Consider the following 22,030-nt stretch of genomic DNA (forward strand, 5'->3'; position numbering starts at 1 on the left):
GTACAAGCTGAACTTTCAAGCTAGTGTGAAGCTAGCACACTAGTGTGAAGCTAGCACACTAGTGTGAAGCTAGCACACTAGTGCACACTAGTGTGAAGCTAGCACACTAGTGCACACTAGTGTGAAGCTAGCACACTAGTGCACACTAGTGTGAAGCTAGCACACTAGTGCACACTAGTGTGAAGCTAGCACACTAGTGTGAAGCTAGCACACTAGTGTGAAGCTAGCACACTAGTGTGAAGCTAGCACACTAGTGCACACTAGTGTGAAGCTAGCACACTAGTGTGAAGCTAGCACACTAGTGCACACTAGTGTGAAGCTAGCACACTAGTGCACACTAGTGTTCCCCATTCTTTCCCCCATTTCTCCTCCCACTGTATCCTGATGATCTGAATTGATCGACACGTTGACGACGCAATAAAACACAGAGCTTTTACAGCATTACTATTTTCTTTTATAAAATAAAGATTCCCTGAAGAATCTCTTATAGTTACACCAACATTGTTCAGTTGGTTTAAGCCTACTTATTAAGAAGACAATAAAGATGATTATGGTTATGACACATTGCGTGTGTGTGCTATAGTGTGTTGTCTGTGTTGAGTGAGCACAGGCTCCCACTGGTCATGTAGAGTCTCCCCAGACAGCAGCGCAGTGGGAATAACGGGGGAGAAGTACAGATGGCTCGTTCATGTAATTTGGCAGATTATTTAGTACACACACGATAATGAGTGACAGCTGTCACTCATAACCTCAGTCATAACCACTTATTGCTTTTAGCTTTGTGCTCATAGATTCGTGCTCTAGCTTGAGAAATAACGAAGATACTGTAGCCGCTGCCTAAGTGATCTACAAGTTGTGAGCAAAAAAAAAAGAAGAAAACTCTCCCAAATTATTTTATTAAAATCGATTATTTTTTAATAATCAAATCAATCAATTTGTTTGATGAACTGCAGCACCCATAGTACCAACTCAACAAAGGAGCCGGGAAATGTTTGCACTATTGGTGAGATGCGGAAATACTTTTCGCTGTACTGTACTTGTACTGTACATTGACAATAAATTGAATCTCAAATGACCTGTCTGCCTGCCATGGGCCTGATGGACGCGTTCATGAGCGAACGGCGGCGAGAAGATATGAAATAAATAGACCATGCAGAGAGTATATGGCCTATTGTTTATTTGATATCTGTGCCAGATTGACATCAGCCTCGTCAGAGCTCATGATGGGTATTTATTTTATGCACTTCATTTACCACACTCATTCTGTTTTACGAGCATATAAATGCAGTAGCCTGAAAATGACTTTGTTAGCCACACAACTGCATGCTACATTGCTACCCGTAAGGGGCACAGAGAGGTCCTATTTGAGCCGGTCTGTAAGCAACCAGGTCAAAAACAAATGCTTTTATTCCTTACACCTGCAGTGTGAGCATACAACATCGTCCATGGTGGGCCATCCTCAGTGGCGTGCACAGACATTTAAAGGCCATCCTCAGTGGCGTGCACAGACATTTAGAGGCCATCCTCAGTGGCGTGCACAGACATTTAGAGGCCATCCTCAGTGGCGTGCACAGACATTTAGAGGCCATCCTCAGTGGCGTGCACAGACATTTAGAGGCCATCCTCAGTGGCGTGCACAGACATTTAGAGGCCATCCTCAGTGGCGTGCAGACATTTAGAGGCCATCCTCAGTGGCGTGCACAGACATTTAAAGGCCATCCTCAGTGGCGTGCACAGACATTTAGAGGGGAAGGTGCTCAAGTGAAAAAAGGGCACCTTGTGCAGCGCGTGGATTATAGATTTTGGGGCATACATTTTGGGGCATAAATAATATATTGGAAGCTTTTTTTTAATCAAGAATTGATCAATGTGACCATGGTTCACATTGTACACTGTACAAAAAAAAATAAAAAAATTTTTTTCAAACGGGCACATTGCTGTCCAGAGGGCAAGGGCAGGTGGTGCTCTAGCACCCTCTAGTGTCTATCTGTGCACGCCACTGGCCATCCTGTTAGCTATTTGCTGCTATACACTTCCGCCGTAGTCTGAAAACCCACCTCTTACTGTACTTACTTAAGTACTGTAAGTATATTTCTATATTGCAGTATTGATACTTTTAAAGAATGCGAGTACTTTTTCAACAGCTGCACAGTTCCTGTGTGGTCCACCTTTACCTGAAACACTGCGGTCCTTAGGATCTCTTTGCAGGTTCACTCTGAGGTGGGGGAACGGGTAGTATGGACCTTGCCCCTATAGCATGCACACACACACACACACAGGCACACGCACACACACGCACGCACGCACGCACGCACGCACGCACAAACACAACAAAGAGGTATCATTGACGTACCTTTGGGGAATGGACAGAGACTATATTGGGCCTATAATTTATACTCCATAGTAGGAGTATAATAGATAGGAAAAAGAACAGATCCATAGGCTATCAACACATGCACTCCCACGGAATTATAATATTATGAATTACCCCATATTAATAGTGGCAAAAGTCTATAATAATATAACATGTAATGTAACTAGCTACGCTTGATACCATGTAATGCAATATCATTCCTTTTAAAAGGAGTAATAACTCAACACTGATGTGTGCGTATGTGCGAGCCAGTGTTAATTTTGATTTAGGTTTTAGTCATAGTCTTTTGAATGAAATGTCATTTTGTTTTAGTCATATTATTTTGAAATTAAAAGTTTGAGTTTTAGTCTAGTTTTAGTCAACTAAATATGTGATTTTAGTCCACTAAATCTACAGTTGATATTGTCGACAAAATATAATAGGCCTTAATGGCATCATGATGATATTACACTTGGCTGCATGCTGAAAATAGTCAATCTACAAGCTCACAATGCACCGAGATGCAACACATTGTGAGCTTGTAGATCTGCTATTTTCAGAGCGTGTAGATCTGCTACTTTCAGAGCGCAACATCTGAGTGCAACCAAACATAAAATGACTTGTCTTTTAGTTCTACTGGATCTCTTCTCCACCCTCCCTAGTCTAGCTATTGATGAAATTGTCAATATATTTAGTCAACAAAAGGTACTCGACGAACATTTTTCGTCATAGTTTAAGGCTTCACTCACACCTGCACAACAGATTGTTGTATAGCTGATGCATGAGACTTGTTGACTGTTGCAAGCTCGCAATTCATTTCCAATGGGAGTCACATGGTTTGACACAACATTTTTGAGTGGTGTAAACCACTCCTACGACTGGCTTTGTTAGTTTACGTGTCTGTCTGTCTGTCTGTCTGTGCTCAAAAAATGAGCATGGTTGCTACGGTCACCCAGTTCACCCGGGTGTGATTTCATTACGTCAGACATTACGTCAGACCACAGCTGATCAGGCTATATAAGACCTTACACCACTCAGTTCACACGGGTGGGATTTTTGTTGTATGAGGGGGAAGGGGGCAGCCGAAAGCCGTACAACAAAAATGTTGTGTCAAACCATGTGACTTCCATTGGAAATGCATTGGGGCGGCCATGACACTTACCCTTTGTTTACATCTACCATGCAACATTGTTGTATGCTAGATGTATAGGTGTGAGTGAGGCCTTAGTCGTCGAAATCAACACTGGTGCGTGTGTGTGTGCGTGTGTGCATGCATGCGTGCGTGTGTGTGTGTGCCCTGTGTCACCTGTCTCCTCTCCAGTCCGTTCTCAGTGCGTCCATCTCTAGGTTTGTCAAACCAGTCGTCGTCCTCTTCTCGCCTCAGGTGATACGCTTTCAGGTATGAAAACAAGCATCACGTCAAAATGACAATCTGCCCTTTGATGTCATGCGACAACACAGATGGTCTTATTCACTGACGGTGGGGGGATGCATGCAGGAAGGTGAGAGGTCAAGATTAACCCATTTAGGCTTTACGTCGAAATAAAAAAAACGTTTGCTCTGAAAGAATATATATATTCAAAGATGTGTGCCACATTTTCACGATTTTTCAAAAATAGCAGACCTACAAGCTCGTAGCGCGCCACTCGGTGGCGCGCTATGAGCTTGTAGATCTGCTATTTTTCAATAGCTAAAGCATAACAGAATGCTTGAAACACCAAAAGGGGTTCCCGACCAAACTGGGTTAATTATCGATTCATTATAGAATAGACATAGACATGTGAGAGAAAAGGCAGAGGCCAGAAAAACACTTTAATGGAGGTTGATTGAGGTTAATCTGTATTTTAGATTAATGTCTGTTTAACCCATTCTGGGCGGGAACCCCTGTTGGTGTTTCAAGCATTATGTTATACTTTAGCTATTAAAGAAAGCAATAAGGTACACCCGCACACTGTGTATCTGCTCGGCACAAGAGTATTGTCTTATTTAATGAAGCAACGTTTCGGTCACTAGGATACTTTAGCTATTGAAAAATAGCAGATCTACAAGTTCATAGCGTGCCACTCGGTGACGCGCTATGAGCTTGTAGATCTGCTATTTTTGAAAAATCGTAAAAATGCGGCACAAATCTTTGAAAAGGGATATATTCTTTCAGAGCGAACGCTTTTTTTTAATTTCGGCGTCAGGCCTGAATGGGTTAATGGGGAAATGGATGTTAATACAAAGGCGTTTTTCTTTTCTTTGTTCGTTTTTTCAAAGCCCACACATCTTTTAACGTCTGTTGTGTGTTTTTTTTTTTTTTTTTAGCGCTCTTCGCTAACCTATGATTCACCTTTTGAGTCTCATTGAAAGTAACCAGGAAATCATGTGAACGCAAAAACACAGCTGCCATCCACTCCCACGTTAGTGGATGGCATCCACCAGCATGGCATTTTCAACAGACCATAAAAAGGAACGCATGGATGGTTTGACAAAAAAAAAAAAAACTCTAAAGCACAGCGGAGGACTGTGATTATTATCAATGTCAGTGGAGATAAATATTCTGTGACTACGAAAAATGGCACCGGAATACATTTCAAATAACAATAGCTGGAGAGGATTCAAAAAATGATGTGTATTTGGATCTAAAAGCGTGAGTTACAATTACAAATAATAAATGTCAGGTACACAGACACCTAAACCACTGGTTTTCAAACTTGTTTTGTACACGTCACCTTAACCTAAAGTGAGTCAAAATCTCAAGGCACACCTGTACAGTATTTATATGACAATGTTAAAAATATCAATTATTTTTGCTATTTAAAAAATAATAATACAAATACAAAAAACCGCAAAGGAGTGTGCACAAAATGCACTGATAGGCTATAGTAAATGTAATAAATCACAATAACGTAACGTGTGGTTGTCCCAAGGCACACCAGTGTGCCTCTGAACGCCGTTTAGGGACCACCGCCCTAAACTCAGGTCAATTGTGAATATCGTTGCTGTTCTCATAAATCCTGTTAACTATAATATGGCCAAGTGGTCATGCCAACATTTAGTCATGATTTTATGGAAATGGGCGTCTGGCTGCAGATAAGATTAAGATTAGATAATTACTTAGCAAATAAAATCGTAAGTAATACTAAGTAATACTCTACCATTGTTTGGATCATCTCTGTCCAAAGCCATCATTGAATCACTTAGGCCTGGAATCAAGGCAAAGGGGTTTACATGCATAATACATAGACACCTGTGTTAATTTATCAACATGTAATGTTACATTCAAGACAAATCAGAACTGGGAATTGTATCATTTTTCTCCAAGCAATAAGAATATAAATTACTGCAGAGATTAAAATAGGGTGCATTTTGCATCCCAAAACGCAGTTTATAGTTAAGGGACGCAATGAAACAACGACCTCTGCATCCACGGGATGCACTACTGTACTGTTTTTTATTCTAGTATATTTTGCTAGCTTTACTTATAATAATCATTTCCTCTTCTGTTTTCTACATGAATATAACCACATATAAAATGAAATGGGAGTTAAAGGTATATTCAGTATTTCACTTAATTGAAATATCACTTATTTTTTTGTGATAATCCTTGTTGTGATAATCCTCCCTACTATAGAGTGTGCTGACCATATAAGGAGTTCCTCCCTGTCCCCAGTTAACCCCTGGGGGTCAAAAAACATTAGGTTTCATTTTTGTCTAGGTGGCAAAGCCTTCATCCAATCAGAATAGAGAGGGGGGGGCTTCCGCCAATCATGATCGAGCGGGGGTGGGCCTTGGTGTGTGCTGTTGGCGTGTTAGGTGCCCACTGTAGTGCGCGCATGTGCACATCTTGTTACCGGGGTGGACCGGGGGGTTTGCCAAATCACCCAAATCACTGAATGCTCCTTTAAATGCTGCAATTTGTAAAAATGGCAAAATGTGACTAACGTTCTTGAAGTGGGACTCATCTAAAAGACTCATCCCTGCATCCTGGGACTCATTACATTGAAAACCTATGTCCATCACTGTTACTGTCTTGAAGTGTCTTCAGAAGACTTTGGCACCTCATACTAAGAGTTCACGTGTAGAACAGCATTCTTAACACCCATTTTTAACTTCCCAGTTCCAAGTTGCTTTTAAAACACTTATTTATTTGCTTTGAGTTTTGCCTGAAATCATATGCAGTATGAGCATTGGCAATGTGCATATATATACACGATTACACATAACACTTTTAATATGATTGTTTTGTACATGCATGTGCATTCATGAAACAGAAAAGCTGAATAGTGTAAGTAGTTAATACCTAGTAGTCTTATAATAAAATAGTCAGTCAATTTGTATTCATAAAAAGAAGGTGTTTATAATGCAACCGTTTCAACATACAATCTACATAAATATGACAATTATATCCATGCAAACACTCACACAAAGGCATGCAAATTAAGATGTTAGATTTATTTCACTTACAGTAATATTGCATTCAAATAACATGCATTTTGAAACAAGCCATGCAAAACATGCAAGGTCCCTGTGTGTCCCTGTACCTCCACGATATTGTGAGGTTAGCTACACACTACTTAGTTGACCAATGTTTGGTATCACAGCACATTTTAATATGAAACTATATAGTACATTTTAACAGCATGATAATACAATATTAGTGTATAGCCTCCACAGCAGACATCAACTCTCCAATATATATATATATATAAAAGATACTCTATATATTTGAACTTAATACGTTATTATTATAATAAAGCATATTTTATATCAAAACCTACTGTTAGGTTACCATTTTTTTTATTTTGTTTTTGTAGTGGGGAGGCACTTTTTTGTGTGACGAATAAGAAAAAGCCATTGCAAAGGTCTTCTAGGCATAGTTTTGAATAGGGATTATGCTGCTCTTGTTGCTCAAGCATGGTATGCTTAACAAGCAGGATTTAAGGGACTATGGAAATATCTCTCTAAGACTTACATCTTGCATGTGTTTAAATGGCTGCAGTGATGGGTATATGGTCTAAAATAAAATGTAGGCTGCTGCGAGAGAGATGTTGGTATTCACAGAGGAATACATCCTACACAACGTAGTATTCACAGAGGAATACATCCTACACAACGTAGGTCGAAAACAAAGACAGAAATCGACAGAAAACACCAGCACATGCATAATGTGTATTCAAACGAAACACCCAAAGAAAAGACCAAACTCAAAGCATGACAGCAAGCTAGACAAAGACATGCATGCAAACAATTCAGTGAAAACGAAATGTATTAATTGAGAAAATACATTGATCATTGAGATAGAGAGAGAGAAAAAACAGACTCATGCAGATGTTCTTGTAAATTCACAAATACTAGAAGCAAGTGCATATAAATTAAGCCACAACAGTCTAAAAGATATAACATTCAGTAGCAGTAGTTACTGAATGATACAGTACTGTAGTACTGTATCATTCATAGTACAGTACTGTAGATACAGTACTGTAGTACTGTATGCTTTTTACCTTCACTATCATCCATGGGGCCTTGGAGGTCATCCATCAGCGCATAGCCCCGACCCCTGGTCGGCTCCTCCCTGAGATGCTGCTGCTCCTGCAGAGACAGGCACGAGCCAAACTGGTCCCTCGAATCTGCCGCGATGGGCGGCAAAGGACCCGCCGATGCCCGCGCCATGCCCATAGGCTGCCCCACGGGACTCAGCGGACTCTCTTCCTCCGAGTTCTGTGCCACGATGGGGAGTCGGCCACGCCCGCCTTGCACGATGGGCAGGCTGGTGGGCTTGGCGCGACCTGAGGGCGTTTGGTAGTCCCCGGATGCTTCGCCGTCCCCCTTGAGCCTCAGGGAAGAGCTGGACGGGTCCCTCTTCAGGGACAAGTCCAGGCCATAGCAGGACGTGGGCCTGGACGAGGGTCTGGAGCGGCTGCCACTGGGATAGGCAGAGTCCAGGCCCATGCTCTGGCCCAGGTTTAGGGACCCGGCCAAGTTGGCACCCAAAGTAGAGCCCAGGTATTTTTGCTGCTCCGCAATGTTTTTGCGCAGGCCGAAGGTGATCTCATCCTGCATGAGTCTGCTGGATCTCTGGGATCCACTGGTGACGTTCCCCAGATAGTTATAATCCACATCCAAACCCCTGCCGTCTGTCATAGAGGAATACTTGGAGCTCTTTGGCTCCATAAGAGGGGTCTTGTGTTTTTGGTAAAGCATGGACGCTGGGAGGTTCTTAGCCGCCTGCTTCTCCAGAGTGAGCCGACTGATGCTGTACTTCTCCGTCTTGGGGTAATGTCTCTGGGAGTAGCTGGAGACGCCAGAGCTCGGGGTGTAATAGTGGTGGAGCTGCTCCAAGCTTTCCGTTCCACCCGTACTCCTCCGGAACTCCTGCTTCAGCTGTTGTTTCAGGAGCTTCAGTTCATAGGGTTCCTCCATGGGGTCCTCGTCCTCCTTGCCGTAGGTGTGAAGCCGGGACGTGGACCCCAGGTAATCGGTCGACCCCAGATCAGCAGCACTTCGACGCAGCAGCTTCTCCGCCTTGGCTAGCTCCCTCTCGGCGAGGCTGTAGGCCGACGACAAGCCCGCGGAGCCCTTGGCCAGTTCCGCCGCGTCCTCTAGGAGCATGTAACTTCGGGGCGTGTGGTGCTCCACGTCCGTGTAATAGGAATCGGAGACGGCCGACATGGGGCTGCTTGCTACCGAATCCAAAGCTCGGAGGTCTAGGTGGTTGCCGTATTTGTCGTACTTGACACCGAGGTAGGCAGACGATGTGGGGTCAGGCTGGCGGCTGATGATTTCATATTTGGTTGCGTCTAACTCTGAGAGGAGCGCCGCTTGCCTTGCTGCTTTCTGCTGCAGCAGAAGCATCTGCTGATAGCTCTGCTGCTGGGCGGCAGTGAGGGAGGGGACAGACGAGTAGAGAGACTGGGACTGGTAGGACTGGGGGCTCTGGTAGAGGGACTGCTGGTATTGGCTTTGAGGATACTGGTAGGAGTATTTCCCATAGTCATGCTTGGTCTGAGGTGGAACAAAGTCATCCAGTTCCGACTGCGGTGCGGTCCGGGGTCGTTCAAGACCGTGACTCCCCATCTCCTCATCATCACCATCTTCGTGGCTCGTCTCCCGAATGTTACTGACCTCGCTGTCTGACATGTAGTCTCTGTCCTCTGCCACGCTCTGCAAATAAGCCCTCTCTCTCTTCTCACGTTCCATCAGAAGAGCATCTTTTCTGCGGTTGATGCCCATCTCCAGGTATCGAAGCTTGGCGTCAATCTCTTTCTCCTCTTCGTCCAGCTCGGCCTGCTTCTTGCGGAGCTTGGAGGACTCGCGCTCCACCAGGTCCAGCTCGCGGTCGATGTCTTGTAGGATCTTGGCGCGCGCCATGTTCGAGTTGCGGCACATTCTCCGCCGGGCAGAGCCGGTGCTGTACGCCGTCTGGCCGGTGGCGGTCGACTCGTCTTCAGATGGCGGATTGGGGAGTGTCCTCTTCACCTTCTTTTGAGTACCTGTAGGTGTGCTGCCGGAGCTTTTGCCCTGCGGTGAGACACAAGAGGGGAGACAATGGACATGAGGACACTGAAACAGCTCTTCTTTTTCAGCTCGGGATATTAAAAGGGTGGCATTACTTGTTCCTCAACGTAATGGAAATGTGTGTGCAAGTTTCACAGCAATTGGACGCTGCGTTCATGATTACTTACTTATTGTCACCTTCTTAAACTAATGGCCTAAGTCATTTTTTTAGGTTGAAAAAAATAAATAAAAAATAAACTGATCCAAAACAAAACTATATGATATTTCTTAATCATTTCACCAAAAACATTTATAACAATTTACAGTATGACTATTTAACTTAAAAATAACAGTCTGTCAGTTATGTAACATAAGAGGATTAAATATAATTAAATTGGGCTAACCCTGACTTAGGCCAATTTATTTACTGACTTGAGAATCTTTTTTGTGGCTTTTTGTTTTTTGTCACAAAACCATGTGATTTATTTTGCCTATTTTGGCCTAAGTCACACTCTTGAGATAGGCCATTTTACTAAAAGGGAAGTGATCTGCATGATCCTTTTCAATTGGGACTGCCGATGTTACCAGAGGTGGCCAGTGTAAAATTTTCTCAAAAAATGACTTCGGCCATTAGTTTAAGAAGGTGACGTTATGATCCTTGATGACTATTTCTATATGACCAATTCTGCAAACTTTGGAAGGCAATGGGGATGGAATATAGAAAATCGGACATGGGATCTGTGTTGATCACATGACTATAGAGATAGTGTGTACTGATTTGCATGATGTATGGATCATGTATGTAGTAATACAAAAAATATGTGTTTTGTTAAAGAATAAATCAGCCTGATGGTGGTGCTATAACAGACCATTGTAGAAAATTGGACAATCACATGCACAGTTTGGCAGCAACCGGGCCAACGGTGGCGGAGATTAGCTGTACAGACGGACGGACAGGGTGCCAAACATAGCTCTCTCCCTATGCCATGGGTTCCCAAAGTGGGGTTCGGGGACCCCTAGAGGTACTTGAGGGAGTTCTAGGGGGTACCTAGCTCAATTAGAGATATAAGGAACCAAATGGACCCTTATGGGTCTGTAACCCAGAGATTAGGGTCCATTTGGTTCCATTTGTACACTCTCTGAGTTAAATTAACAGTGGTTTTACGATATAAGTTGGGGTACCAGAGATAGAAATGCCATTAAATCGGGGGTCCGTAGCATAATGTGTGTGAAACTGGGGGGTCCATGAAATGAATATGTTTCGGAATCACTGCTAGAGCCGTAAAAATCCTCCCTTATCGAGGTCACTGGCATGTTTTCAAATGGGGGGTCCGTGGCCTAATAAATGTTGATTTTGGGGGTCCTTGACACAAAATGTTTGGGAACCACTGCCCTGTGCCTTCGGCCTGGTGGAGACAATAATGTATTCATTTACTCTGTCTCTTAATTCTAAGTAATGACTAAAACCACAGAGAGCAATAAACACCGACTATGGTGTTGATCTTGGGTGTAATTAAGGTAAACCACGTATTCCTGCCTATAAATGTTACCTGCTGCTGCTCAATAGATTATACCCTCTTAACCCATTTAGACCTGACGTCAAAATTTAAATTAAAATGTCTTCAAAATCCTGACAGTTTTCTGAAAGTCCTCATGTTTCTGTATCAGTGGTGCTCAATATTTCATGTCAAGGATCCCAAAAATGATATGTAATATGCCTCTGCCCCCCCCCCCCCCCCCCATCTGAAAATATGTTGTTCCAGGGACCCTCCCCAGAAGCAAAGATTTTAAAATGTTCGCTCTGTAATAATATATATTCAAAGATTTGAGGCACATTTTCACGATTTTTCAAAAATAGCAGACCTACAAGCTCATAGCGCGGCACCGAGTGCCGCGCTATGAGCTTGTAGATCTGCTATTTTTCAATAGATAAACACCAAAAGGGGTTCCCGCCCAAAATAGGTTAAGGGCAGGTCTCTGAGAGGTAATTTATTCACATTAAGCCTCTATGCTCGATTTCTGACAGCTCAGTACTTTCCTGCCAGCTCAGCTTTTTGCTGAGCTCCTTTGAGGTTTGAGGTTCTCAGAAGTGAATCAACCAGGCAAAAAAAAGAAGACGTACAAACCCCGAGACAAGAGCTAGAGGCAACATAAGAAGCTTAAGTACACTAAGTATGCATAACCTTCTTTTATATGTCTCGGATATATATTTTTCTGTAATTTCCCAGTACGTCTGCTGCCCAAAATATTACATTAGTGATGCAGGTTACATTGTAATTGAAAGCTCACTCCTAAAGCATAGCAAGACATTATAATCGACTAAATCTTGAAACTAGCCAGCTCAGTGGCCTTGTGGTTAGAGTGTCCGCCCTGAGACTGGGAGGTCGGGGTTCAATCCCTGGCCGGGTCATACCAAAGACCCAGTGCCTCCCTGCTTGACACTCAGCATCAAGGATGGATTGGGGGTAAGTCCCTGCGACATACTAGCGTCATGTCCAGGGGGTGTACTTGTACATCAAGCTGCCTCACGCTACAGAAACAGGAGATAGGCTCCTGCCCCTATGGGCCTCATGGCTACAGAAACAGGAGATAGGCTCCTGCCTTACTTTTTTACTTAAATCTTGAAACTGAATATTGCTTTTTTTCTACATCCAGATACCTTATAATTATGACATACATTCCAGTCTGCATTTATAAACTTTACCACTGCCTCCTAAAGAGAGAGAAGTGAGGAGGGTTCACCAAACTCCAACTCTATGGTTCTCAACTTTACAAGAAAAGTATGTTTATGTCAAGAAATGAGAATATTATTAAATGTATGATTTTACTGAAGTAGCTTGTTTAGCTTTTTGGGGCTTTTATTGATATACAGTAGTGTTTTAATTATTGTTTTTAGTATTATTGTTATTATGTGGAACCTAGGAAGACTATAGTGACCACTTTGTGGATGCTAATGGTGATCCATATGAATATAAATAAATAGAGAATACTGTGATGTCCTACTTACAGTGTAGCCGTCGCCATATTGACCTCTTTCTTCCCCAGTTGGACTCATGGGCTTGGGGTCCGACAAGGATCTCTGCATAGCCTTCGGTCCCCTGGGGCTCAGGTCGGTGGCTACGCTTAGCTTCTGGGGGCTTGTATCACCCAGCGATTTGTCATAGGACACAAACTCGAGGGACTTGCTAGGGGACATACAAGGGGATATCGGGGAGTAAAGGACTTTCGGGGATTTGGGCGGGGCCTGAAGGGTGGCAGGGTCGGCCTTGAGATTGGGGGAGTGGCCTATCTCTAAGGGGGTGGGTCGTCTCTTCGGGGAAGTCCTCTCGGAGTCGGACAGTTCCATCCTGGTGTCCATCCTAATGTTTCCGTCGGAGTCCGTCTGTATCGAGATCTCCGTGTGGGCTTGAAGAGAGATGTCCGAGTGGCCGCTCCTGTCGCTCCTGTCTCCCCTGGCGGTACGAGGCCGGCTCCGGCGACTCCTCTGGGCTTCCCACTCGTCTTGATCCTCGTCGTCGGTCTGCACGCAGCTGTCCACGCTCTTCTTCGTGCTCCTCTTCTTCCTCCCCGCCGTGTAGGCCTTGCTGATGGACTCGTCCTCCTCGTCCGTCTGACAGCCGCTGTCTGTGATTTTGCGGGACAGCACCGTGCCGTCGGGCCCCAGGATGATGGCCTCCTGAGGGCCGTGCCCGGGCTCCGGGTACATCTGCCGGTGTTTCTGCTCCTCCAGCTGCACGCGGAGCTGCTCTTGGAGCCTCTGGATCTGCTCCAGTTGCTGCTGCTGCTGTGCATAGGTCTCTTTTTGCATCATCAGGTGAGCCTGTCTCTCATCCTCCTGCTGGCTCAGGATGTGCTGCTTCATGGCCTGAAGCTCCTCCAGCTCCTTTTGTACGATGAATTGCTCCTGCTCGCGGAAGCGCTGGATCTCCTGGCGCTCCCACTCCAACTCCTCGGCCAGGCGCTGCTGCTTGAGCTTCTCCATCTCCAGCCTGTCGCGCTCCGCCTGGTATTGGCCATCTCCAGGAACCATGGGTGAGGACAGGGCCTCTAGCGAGGCAGCGATGGCCTCCAGGGATGCATCTGTGTAGGTATCCAGGGAAAGAGAGCTGGTGGCGGTGCTCATGACATTGTTAGCCTTGGGGAGCTCCAGATTGAGAGGGACTGTAATGGTGGGGATGGGGATAGTGGAGAGGAAGCTGTGGGATCGAGTAAGTGGCAAGTTCTGCAGGTTGGACAGAGAGGGCATCGTGTCGCTGGTGTGCATCCCTGGCGGGGCGTTGTATGAAGTGCTAAAGATAGACCCAGGTTGAGTGGTGACGGCATAGGTAGATGGGATTGGTGCTGCAACAGAGGAATAGACAACCCCATTGGATGACCTTAAGACGCTGGTTGTGCCAAAGGCGGTGCCAGCAGCACCTGTGACTCTGGCTTGGGAATAAGGTGGAATTGTCATTCCTTTCTTGGAGTAGTCCACAGCTTCACCTGTCAAAAGTTAAAAATAGCATTTGAGTCCAAATAATGCAGATTAACGTAATGTTGGAGAAGTAGACAGCAAGCCATGCTCTATCCAAACGACGAAAAGGGCAAAAGGTTAAAAAATGTAAAAAAGAAAAAACATGAATTGCCAGGCAAGGAGGAGAGTGACAAGCCCAGACAAACAATATGCAACAGCATGCAGGCAAATGCAAAAAAGAAAAAAGAAAAAGAAAAAAGGGGAAAAAGAGAGAATACATTAAAAATGTCCATGCAAATCAGGATGATAAATAAAAATCAAATCAAAAAATGTTATTATTAGCCATGAATGAGTCGAGGCAATTCAAAGTGACATTTCAGTGAGAGGTCGGCGATGTCAGCACACTGACCTGCATCACACATCTTTGCTGAGGTCAGGTCTACTGCACCGTCCGTGGTGCCATTGAAATTATAACTGTTCTTGCTCTTATAGAGGAAAAGCCCGGCTTCTGCTAGGTTAGTGTCAGACATCGACGGCTTGATTCCACCAAAGCCTCTCATGCCATAAGGGGAACGGTCATACTGGTAGTGGTCGTCTCGATAGCCGAAGCGGTCCTCGGGTAGAGGCGCGGCGGGCTGCTGCGTGGCACAGCTCCCTACGAACGGGAGGTTGTACACGACGTCACAGCACGCCGCCCTCCTCCCTGCGGTGAGGTCCACGGGTTTGCCGTCGTCGTCTTCCGTGACCACGGCCGTGGCCACTTCTGCACCATCGACCACCGACACCATGGTGTTGAAGGGTTTTGTGGTGCTGAGGTCCACGGCGCCTGCGACCGTCGCTGTGCCCGTAGTTAACCCGTTTGCCACGCAGGTCAGAGCGGGAGCGGGGGCGACGGTAACGGGAACGGCCTGGAACGCTCCTACGCCGGTGCTCGTCCCCACTGACAGGTTGATGGGGATCTCTGCACTCACACTATCAGAGGGTTGAGAGTCGATTGGCCGATAGACAATTTGGGAGACGGGCTCGAATGCCTTGTTTTTGGTTAGCTGAAGGGGCACCGATGACGCTTGAGTGGTGGTTACAGAGTCATATCTCTGAATGGTGGAAGCGCAGGTCACAATAGTGATGCAATCTGTAACTATGGACACGGTCGATGACTCAGCACTGAGGTTGACCACGGGCGACTGCACTGCACTGTTCTGACGAACGCTAACCTCCTTCGCTACAGACTGAGATCTCAATTCTGGGCTAGCCGACAAATCGACACCTTGCATGTCTGATTCTGGGGTCACCTTCATCATGGTCCTGAGATCCACCACCTCCCCTGGCTGATTCGGTGCTGGTGGTTGGGTTTTTGGTCTTTCCATTGACACTGGCACACCGTTTGCCCGAGGAGCTGGTACTGGGCCCGGCGTCCGTTCATGTACAACAGAGACCATGGTTCTTTGGAATTCAGAGGTGACTACTTGAGAGACGAGGTTGGGCATGACTACGGGTGGCTGTGCTGAAGCAGATATAGCCTCAATAATATGACAAGAACTAGACACATGCCTTTCGGGGCCACAAATCTCTTGGTTTTCTATGGATTCGGTGACTCTAGTGTATGCCAGAGGCACCCTGGGGTGTGGCTGTTGATATGACTGAGGCTGAGACTGTGGTTGATAATGACTTTGCGGATGAGACTGTGGCTGATAATGACTTTGCGGATGAGACTGTGGCTGATAATGACTTTGTGGATACGTTTGTCTTGAAGGAGATGCTGGACCAGGACTAGAGGGGGCTTGTGTTGAAAGTCCCTCAATGGGAGAACTGGGTTGAGATGGCAGTGTGATGACCACATAGGTGTCACGGAGATTGCTGGCAAACCTCGGCGAAGAGGGGGGCGTTGGTGAGCGATGGATGGGTTTGCTTTCGGCAGTGGGGCTCAGATTTAGGGCTACCTCAACAGGGCATGCTGTGGGAAGCATGGTGGGTCTGGGTGGATGTGGAACATGGGCTGGAGATGTTGGCTGGGAGCCAGGTTTTGGTGCTATCGGTGGCTTGACACCGTCCCCAGCTCTTGGGCTGTATGCCATCCCACCAGCAATAGATGGTTTTGGGGGAACTGGAGGGGGAATGTGAGGCTTGTACGTTGGTGCAACTGGGTGTCTTAAAGGTGACCCTTGGTTTGTGACCAAAGCCAACGGTTCAACGGTTCTGATTGGGGTTGCTGAGGCCAGAGGAGGAAGTGGAATTGGAGCTTTCCTAGGGAAAACTGCGGGTTTGGGTGAGGTGGGTGGAGGTGGTGGGGGCGGAACTGGGACCTCTGCTTTTTCCAGAGAGTTACCCCTGCGTAGGACGTTTGGTTTAGGGGGCACAGGTGGGGCAGTTGACACTATGCTGGGCACAGTGGCTGTATATTGGGGGACAGTGGACAAGGGTGACACACTGACAATGACAGGGGCAGGCGGTCTGTGTGGTGGGCTGGACAAGTCCACAACATCAGGGTGGGATGTTGCAGTAGTGGTGTGAGGTTGCCGATCTGATGTAGACGCTGAGGGTACTTCACCAATCACAGCTGTGGGCGCAGTCTCAGCAGTTGATGCTCCTGCTGACGCTTCTGTTGACGTCTTGGTTTGCCACACACTCATCTCTTCATCAGACGACAGTTCAGCAGAGGAGCACTGTGTCACTTTCAAGTCTGGGATGGGATAGAGCCTGGGCACTGTGCCTTGCATTTCTGGACCCTGTTGGGTCGGACTGGTCCCAGGAGTCAGAGCCTTCTTCATGAGCTCATCATAGGCAGACTCGGCATCCAGCAATGGCTTCCCATCCTTGCCTAATGTTACTGTGCTGCACATGGAGTCGTTGCTCTCAGCACGCTGCAACACAATCTCTGGTTTCACAATCTCTGGTTTCACAATTTCTTTCTCCGGCTGCATCTTGTCATATTCCTGCTCCAGCTTCATGAGCTCATTCCTTTTCTTCAGCATGTCTTCGTAAGCCTCATCTGGTGAACGCAGCTGTTTGGACTGAGCAGGAACAGTGATCTGCTCTGGTTCATCAGTCTTTTTACCGTCAATAAGGGACTCATAGGCGTAGTCCTCAATGAGCATGCCTCCATAAAGGGACTCTTTCCCTGGTTGAGCCACTTCTTTCTCCACTGTTGGAGAATTGGCCCTCAACATAATCTCCTCATAGGCCTCGTCAGCAGTTTTGAGAGTTTGCTGCCGTTTGTCAGTATTTTGGTCCTCAGTTGGGGAGTGAAGAGACACCGATGTGGGCAGCTTGTATGTTTTCTGCACAGCTGCGATCTTTGCAGCATGGATCTCGGACCCTTCAGGTTCTGACTCGATGCTCGGGGAAAAATCAGAGCAGGATGAACGTCTGATCTCCTCCATCTCGGCCTCTTGCCTCAGTTCTTCTGTGGGTGATGCGTCTTCAATGGGTGAGAGGTTGCTCGGTGGGGTCTTTGGGCGCTCTCGTCTCCGCTGGGCGCGAATTTCCTCTTTGTCTTTTTTGGATTTCTTTCCAGAGCCCTTGTGTTTCTCTTGCTCCCTCAAGAGTTCCTCTTCCTCCCGTAACTCTTCCTCCTCAGAAGAGTCTTCAATAGTTGGTAGCACCTGGCCTGGTTGTCTGTGTTTGGCTTTCCTGTGTTGTTTTCCCTCACTAGAACGGATGTGGCCGGGACTGCTACTGTCGCTGTCTTCATCCAGAGAAGAAACGGACGTGGGAGATGTTCCGGGAGTGAAGCTGGATGCATGAAGACTAGATGAACAGTCACCTCTGGACCGGTCATCAGGTGAGTCTGTGAGACATTCCATCTCAATCTCACCATCTTCTGTAGGTATACGCATAGGGCTACTGGTTGAATTGAGCTCAATAGTACGGAATTTGCGAACTGCAACACCACACTCTGACTCACCTTCTTTGGGTTCTGCTTCAACCTCTTCCTGTGTCTCGTCATGTTTATCCAAAGAGGAGCAGATCTGCTTTTCTTCCTCCTCATCAGGGCTTATCGTGTTCTTCTTGACAAGCCGTCTGGATTTCCCTGATGCACTCCTCTCGACACCTTGTGTTTTCTCCTGCTCTGTTTTTCTCTTCTCCTCCTCTTTGATCTTTCGCCGAATAAGGTTTTCCTCGTCGGATGGAGAAGCGTCCTCATTTTCACTCATTTCCATGATCTGTTTTCGAATGAAGTCTTCATCGTCTCCCGACATGGGACTCTCTTTCCCGAAACTTTCACTTGTGTCTTCCAGAGAGTCATCCTTCATATCGGACGGCACAAGGAGCTTCTTCTTTGGGGTGCCGGTGTTGTCCTTCCTCTCAGAAAGCTCTCTGTCGTCCTCTGAGCTGGGGGTCTCGGGCGAGAGAGGAAGCACCTCTAGTCTACGCCTCCGCTTTAACGTGTCAGTGAGTGCGTTCTCGTCCTCCTGTGATTGCGTGCCTGCCTGGGCTTCCAGGATAGGAAGCACCGTGCTCTCCAGCTTGGCGAGGTCTGAAGGACTGGTAGGACTGGCATCCTGCTTGGCGAGATCTGAAGGACTGGTAGGACTGGCCTCCTGCTTGGCGAGGTCTGAAGGACTGGTAGGACTGGCCTCCTGCTTGGCGAGGTCTGAAGGACTGGTAGGACTGGCCTCCTGCTTGGCGAGGTCTGAAGGACTGCTCTCCTTTGCAGCTGTGTCTTTCTCACCGGGCTCCATAAGTGTCTCCTTCACCACCTGCGCCTGTAGGAATGAAATAAGACACAATTAGATTTTCTCCTCCCTTTAACACCACAGCATTAATGCCCCAGCATGAAGTGATTTAAGTATTATTTGAAATATACGTTTATAGTTGTTAACATGTATTTTTTTAGGTCAGGATACCGATTATATCCAATCAGGGGAGAGAAGTATAGGATAAACAGAGAAATTCTATGTGATGGAACAATAATAAATAAAAAAATAAAAAAATAAAAAAATAAAAAAATAAAAAAATAAAAAAATAAAAAAATAAAAAAATAAAAGAAAAGAAAAGAAAAGAAATTCGAGGCCAGGTCATGCAGGTTATTGTGGCCAATGTTCTGAATTCGCCAATCAGGATGGAATATGAAAAATAGGACCGAACAGTCTTGATCACTTGATTATAGAGATTATGGGCTCTATTGTGCGTGTCTTAAGTAGAAGATGTTATGACTTAACTTAAGACATGGAGGCGTGACCAATGCGGTTTGGCAACTCAAAATAGACAAACAGCATTGGCCACGCCTCCATGTCTTAAGTTAAGTCATAAGACCTGGTACTTAAGGCATGCAAAATAGAGCCCAATGTGTACCGATTTGTTTGGACAAAATTTGTAGGAGTAATTCAAAAGAGTGTATAGGCTATTGCAAAAATCGGCCTCCTGGTGGCGTTAAAATAGGGCAATGTTAAAAGGGTGGCATTTGTTTGCATGCAAAGTTTCACTGCAATCGGACGCTGCGTTCATGATTTGCATAATTTTGTTCAAAACGGGCTACTCCTACAAACATTAAATGTCAATCTTAGCCAATCAGGATGGAATATGAAAAATCAAACAGATCTGTCTTGATCACACCAATTTGTGTGAAATTTGGATAAAATATGAAGGAGTAATAGTAAAATAAGTCGGCTTCCTTGTGATGCTATAAAAGGCAGATGTGAAAAATGCAGGGTAAAGGTTTTTCCTTGGCCTCTAGTCTAGGGAGTGTGCTTACAAAGTTTTACACAGAGTGGTGCAGTTATAGGTAAAAACACGAATCAGGCTGTGATGCGAAGTTAAACATTGAACAAGTGCATGGCATTTTGTCCTCAGCCTATAGTGGGAATGTGCGTGCAAAATATTATGGAAATCACACACTGTGTTCATGATTTGAGGCATTTTGCTCAAAACGGAGCACTTTGGAAGCAAATCTTAGCCAATCAGGGTGGAATATGAAAAATCTGAAAGACCGTTTAGTTTGATGACTAGAGAGATACCGATTTATACCAATTTGTACCAATTTGACAAAATCTGTAGGAGTACTGTCAAAAAATGTCTCGGCCAAGCCGACAATGAGCAGACACAATTGGAACTGTAACACTATAAAATATATTTGTGGGTTCTCCTGATTGGATCAAATTGGTATAACAACCTTTTATTAAATAGCTGTAGTGGTGGGGAGACACCCGCTACTGAATGATATCTTTAAATAGCTTTATAAATCTTCATATTGGAAATGAGATGTAATCACATGTAAATAAAAAAAAGGATCATAGCATATAGCAAATACAGGAAAAAAAACCAATAAGTGCATTATTTGCACAGCATGTTCGGCAGTGTTTATGGAAGTAGATTGAGGTCAAGTCCATGACATGAATCTGAATTATGAATGGATCCTCTAGTGTGACACTAGACTATACTTCTCGTGCTACATTCTACAGTCACCTCTGCAACCGTGTCCAAAACACTGGGCTTTTCCAATGGCTCAGCTGCTGCGGTCCGTTTCTCCTCGGTGTCACACTTGTCTTCCATCGGGGCTTTGTGTTTGTTCTGCTCGCTAACTACAGGGACTGGGATGTCAGGTTCTGCTACAGGAGTTGGAGATTTAGACAGGCTTTGGTTTTCTAACGCAGTCGTCTCACATATTCTACCTTCCTCGAATGCCATGTTATTTCCAGCGTCATCGGTCCCTGCACTGCTCTCTTTGTCACCGACTGTGTTTTCCTCTGATACTGAAATATGCTTCTGTTTGGCAGCAGGTGGTGACTCAATGTCTCTCTCTGCTGTGACTGACGGGATGATTTCTGACACAGGCTCAGATGTAGCATTCTCTTCTGCTTCTGTGACTTTAGGTGACACCTCTCCCTCAACGTTGCTCTCTGGCTGTTTCACATCACTACCCGTCAGAGCTGTCTCGTCTCTCTCTATTTCTGGTTTATTTTCAGCAGAGATGTTTGACTTTAGAGCTGCAGTGCCTGCCTCACTCTCTTGTTCACAGACACTCTCAGAAGTAAATTTTTCCTGCACTGGTGTAGATTCGTTCCCAACCGGTTCCCCACCTGCTACACATGCAATAGGTTCTATTACTTTATGGTCAACTTGTTCCCCTAGGGTGGAGACGGACTGCATGTTCTCAGCACCCACTGGCAGAGTTCCCTGGACATCTTCTACGTGTCTGGGTGGCTGTGGGCCCTCTTTTGGTTCACCACCAGGGGCAGCACTAGGGACATGGTCCAGCTCTGTGGAAAGAGATTTCTCTACTGGTTCTGAGTCTACCTTAGTGTCTGCTGTAGGTTGCATCACCACCTCTGCTGCCACGCTGCCCGTTTTGGGTTGCTGAGTGTCGTCTGTACTATCCACAGAATGACTTGAATTGTATTGTATTGTGATTGTGTTAGGCTCGGCTTTCTTAGGTTCTATAACGTCAGGAGGAATTGGTTCCTCAGTCCTAGTTGGCTCACAAGGCTTCGTTATCTTCTCCTCCTGTTCAATATTAACTGGAATAGTAGGCTCAGAGGGTGGAGGAGGTGCTACCGTCTCCTCCTTTACAACAGTGTCTGTACTTTCTGGCTCAGAGCTTTGAGGAGGTGCTACCGTCTCCTCCTTTACAACAGTGTCTGTACTTTCTGGCTCAGAGCTTTGAGGAGGTGCTACCGTCTCCTCTGTTACAACAGTACCAGGTATTTCAGGCTCAGAGGGCGGAGGAGGTGCCACCTGCTCCTCCTTTAAGACAGCCTCTGGAATTTGGGGTTCAGGGGCTGGAGGTTCAGGGACAGGTTCAACTG

At 45.7% G+C, this 22,030-nt stretch overlaps 1 protein-coding gene across 1 annotated transcript in view; it reads right to left on the reverse strand.

Annotated features, from left to right (window-relative positions):
- pcloa (piccolo presynaptic cytomatrix protein a) overlaps nt 1–22,030 on the reverse strand; it is a gene marked incomplete at its 5' end in the record, with an annotated part of 110,872 nt that overhangs the window by 36,140 nt on the left and 52,702 nt on the right. Inside the window, 6 exons of the mRNA XM_079494780.1 lie at nt 2,175–2,250; nt 3,660–3,745; nt 5,494–5,541; nt 7,840–9,856; nt 12,840–14,314; nt 14,695–18,991. Of these exons, the coding sequence (XP_079350906.1) occupies nt 2,175–2,250; nt 3,660–3,745; nt 5,494–5,541; nt 7,840–9,856; nt 12,840–14,314; nt 14,695–18,991 (7,999 nt within the window). The remainder of the gene's footprint in view (nt 1–2,174; nt 2,251–3,659; nt 3,746–5,493; nt 5,542–7,839; nt 9,857–12,839; nt 14,315–14,694; nt 18,992–22,030) is intronic.

The sequence above is a fragment of the Electrona antarctica genome, assembly GCF_951216825.1.
Source record: "Electrona antarctica genome assembly, chromosome: 23".
Taxonomy (NCBI): domain Eukaryota; kingdom Metazoa; phylum Chordata; class Actinopteri; order Myctophiformes; family Myctophidae; genus Electrona; species Electrona antarctica.